Genomic DNA, 2,916 nt, shown 5'->3' with positions numbered 1-2,916 from the left:
CCCGATGCCCAGGGGACTCACCACCAGCAGGTCGTTGAAGAGGAAGACCTCGCGCTGGTGCAACCCCAGACGCTGGGGCCGGTTGGGGTCGGGGACCTCGTAGAGCTGGCAGCAGCACACCAGGCGCCGGTGGGGCAGGGAGAGGACCTGGGGACAAGGGTGGGCTCAGTGTTGGGGCGGGGCCTGGGGGGGACACATCCACCCACCCTCCAGGCCCACCCCTTAATGGTGGTGGCGCCCTTGACATTGGCCTGTCCCATCCCTGGGGTCACCTAGAGCTTCCTCCATAGGGTCTCCTAGAGCTTCCTCCATACGGTCACCTAGAACATCCCCCATAAGTGACCTAGAACTTCCTCCATAGGGTCTCCTAGAACATCTCCCATAGGTCACCTAGAGCTGCCTCCATAGGTCACCTAGAGCACCTCCCATAGGATCTCCTAGAGCTTCCTCCATAGGGTCACCTAGACCTTCCTCCATAGGTCACCTAGAGCTTCACTCCATAGGGTCACCTAGAGCATCCCCCATAGGTGACCTAGACCTTCCTCCATAGGATCACCTAGAACATCTCCCATAGGGTCTCGTAGAGCTTCTATCCATAGGTCACCTAGAGCATCCGCCATAGGTCATGCAGAACATCCCCCAAAGGTCACCTAGAGCTTCCTCCATAGGTGATCTAGACCTTCCTCCATAGGTCACCTAGAACATCCCCCATAGGTCACCCAGAACACCCCCCATAGGTCACCTAGAGCTTCTCTCCATAGGTCCCCTAGAACCCATCCCATCCTTCGAGTGAACCCACCGGCTTCTTGCCGACGATCATGCGCTCGACGGCCTGGACCTGGGAGACGTGGTCATCGTTGGTGCGCAGCTCCCGGCTCTGGATGCGCTGGTAGATGCCCACCAGCATGTCCTAGGTCACCCAGAACACCCCCCATAGGTCACCTAGAGCTTCTCTCCATAGGTCCCCTAGAACCCATCCCATCCTTCGAGTGAACCCACCGGCTTCTTGCCGACGATCATGCGCTCGACGGCCTGGACCTGGGAGACGTGGTCATCGTTGGTGCGCAGCTCCCGGCTCTGGATGCGCTGGTAGATGCCCACCAGCATGTCCCGGGGGATGTCCTCCCCGTTGTCCCCCCCTGCCGTGACACCCGGACCCCCGCTCTAGAACCCACGTTCCGAAGCAGGGGGTGGGGACACCCCCGAGGGGACAAGGCGGGACCCCGTGGTGGTCCTCACCTCGGAGGTTCTTGATGAAGTCCTCCAGCTTCATCTTGCGCTCGGCCTTGACGCTGGGGCTGTACATGTCGGTGTTGAGGAGGATGATGGCGAAGGCCAGGATGAAGATGGTGTCCGGGTTGCGGAACTGGCGCAGCAGGGCCGCGTTACACACGCAGTAGCGTTGGCTGCGGGACAAACAATCCCCATGGCCCATGGGGTCAGGTTGTCCCACGGCCAGCCCCACGTGGCTGCGATGGCCACTGCACCCCACCGCACACCCAGTGAGGTCCAGGAGACCTTGTGTGTGGGCCACCATCGCTAATGGCCCCCTGCTCGGTCCATAGGGTCACCTAGAACATCACCCCATGGCACATGGGCCACCATGCCCAGCATCTCCTGATCCATAGGGCCACCTAGAACATCGCCAAATGGGCTACCACCCCCAGCATCTCCCTCTGGATCCATAGGGTCACCAAGAACATCACCCATGGGCCACCACCCCTACGTCTCCCTCTGGATCCAGAGGGTCACCTAGAACATCACCCCATGGACCACCACCCCTATGTCTCCTTGATCCATAGGGTCACCTAGAACATCACCCCATGGACCACCACCCCCAGCATCTCCTTGATTCAGAGGGTCACCTAGAACATCACCCCATGGGCCACCACCCCTACATCTCCCTCTGGATCCAGAAGGTCACCTAGAACATCACCCCATGGGCCACCACCCCCAGCGTCTCCTTGATCCATAGGGTCACCTAGAACATCACCCCATGGTGACCACCAGCAGCACGCTATGGCCTGGTGGTCTTCCCAGCTCCCAAGGAGATGAAGTCCCCATCACCGTCCCTCACCTGAAGGCCTCGATCAAGCGCTCGACCTTCTGGGCTTCTCCTTGCACCCGAATATGGGACTGGAACTTGCGCAAGGCCTCGTCCAGCTCCATCCCAGAGAAGTCCATCTCATCCACCACGCAGCTGCGGGAGACACCCCCCCCCGGCCCCCCCAGATCGGAGATGGCCTCTGATCCTGGGTGGACAACCCCTTCCATGGCCATGTCCCAGCATGTCCCACCACCCGCCGCTGCCTTACTCGAGGACGTCGCGGTTGAATTGCTTCTGGCGGTTGCCGAGGAACTCGCCAATCATCTGCCGGCTCAAGCCCTTCCTCTCCAGGATGAAGTGGGCCACCCCCACCGGGGTGTCCGAGAGGAAGCCCCTCTCAATCAGGTACTGGATCCCTTTCTCTGGCTTCCTACAAAGATGGTGGATGGGAGGTCACCCCCTCCTTGCCATAGCGCCACCAAGGTCACCATGTCTTTGCCATAAGGCCACCAAGGTCAACCTCTCCTTGCTCTAGGGCCACCAAGAAGGTCAACCTCTCCTTGCTATAGAGCTACCAAGGTCATCCTGTCCTTGCCATAGGGCCACCAAGGTCACCCTCTCCTTGCTATAGCGCCACCAAGGTCACCATGTCCTTGCTACAGGGGCAACAAGGTCACCCTGTCCTTGCCATAGGGCCACCACCAAGGTTACCCCATCCTTGCTATAGAGCCACCACCAAGGTCACCCTGTCCTTGCCACAGGGCCACCAAGTCAACTTCTTGCCATAGGGCCACCAAGAACGCCGCCCCATCCCTCCCATAGGCTCCCCCAAACCCTTACGCCCTCCCACTATAGGACCCCCAGACTCC

General features: G+C 60.2%; 1 protein-coding gene across 1 annotated transcript in view; it reads right to left on the bottom strand.

Moving 5' to 3' along the window:
* The window catches only part of LOC118452775 (IQ motif and SEC7 domain-containing protein 1-like), a gene marked incomplete at both ends in the record, with an annotated part of 26,256 nt that extends 23,779 nt beyond the window's left edge, over positions 1–2,477 (bottom strand). Inside the window, 6 exons of the mRNA XM_035898949.1 lie at positions 22–147; positions 800–910; positions 1,000–1,139; positions 1,240–1,406; positions 2,078–2,200; positions 2,316–2,477. Coding sequence (XP_035754842.1) covers positions 22–147; positions 800–910; positions 1,000–1,139; positions 1,240–1,406; positions 2,078–2,200; positions 2,316–2,477 — 829 coding nt within the window. The remainder of the gene's footprint in view (positions 1–21; positions 148–799; positions 911–999; positions 1,140–1,239; positions 1,407–2,077; positions 2,201–2,315) is intronic.
* Between the last annotated feature and the right edge of the window lie 439 nt (positions 2,478–2,916).

This window comes from Egretta garzetta, unplaced genomic scaffold (genome assembly GCF_000687185.1).
Source record: "Egretta garzetta isolate BGI_Z169 unplaced genomic scaffold, ASM68718v1 scaffold1420, whole genome shotgun sequence".
Classification (NCBI taxonomy): domain Eukaryota; kingdom Metazoa; phylum Chordata; class Aves; order Pelecaniformes; family Ardeidae; genus Egretta; species Egretta garzetta.
Note: the sequence above shows the minus strand (reverse complement) of the source record. Positions and strands in the feature narration are given on the sequence as shown.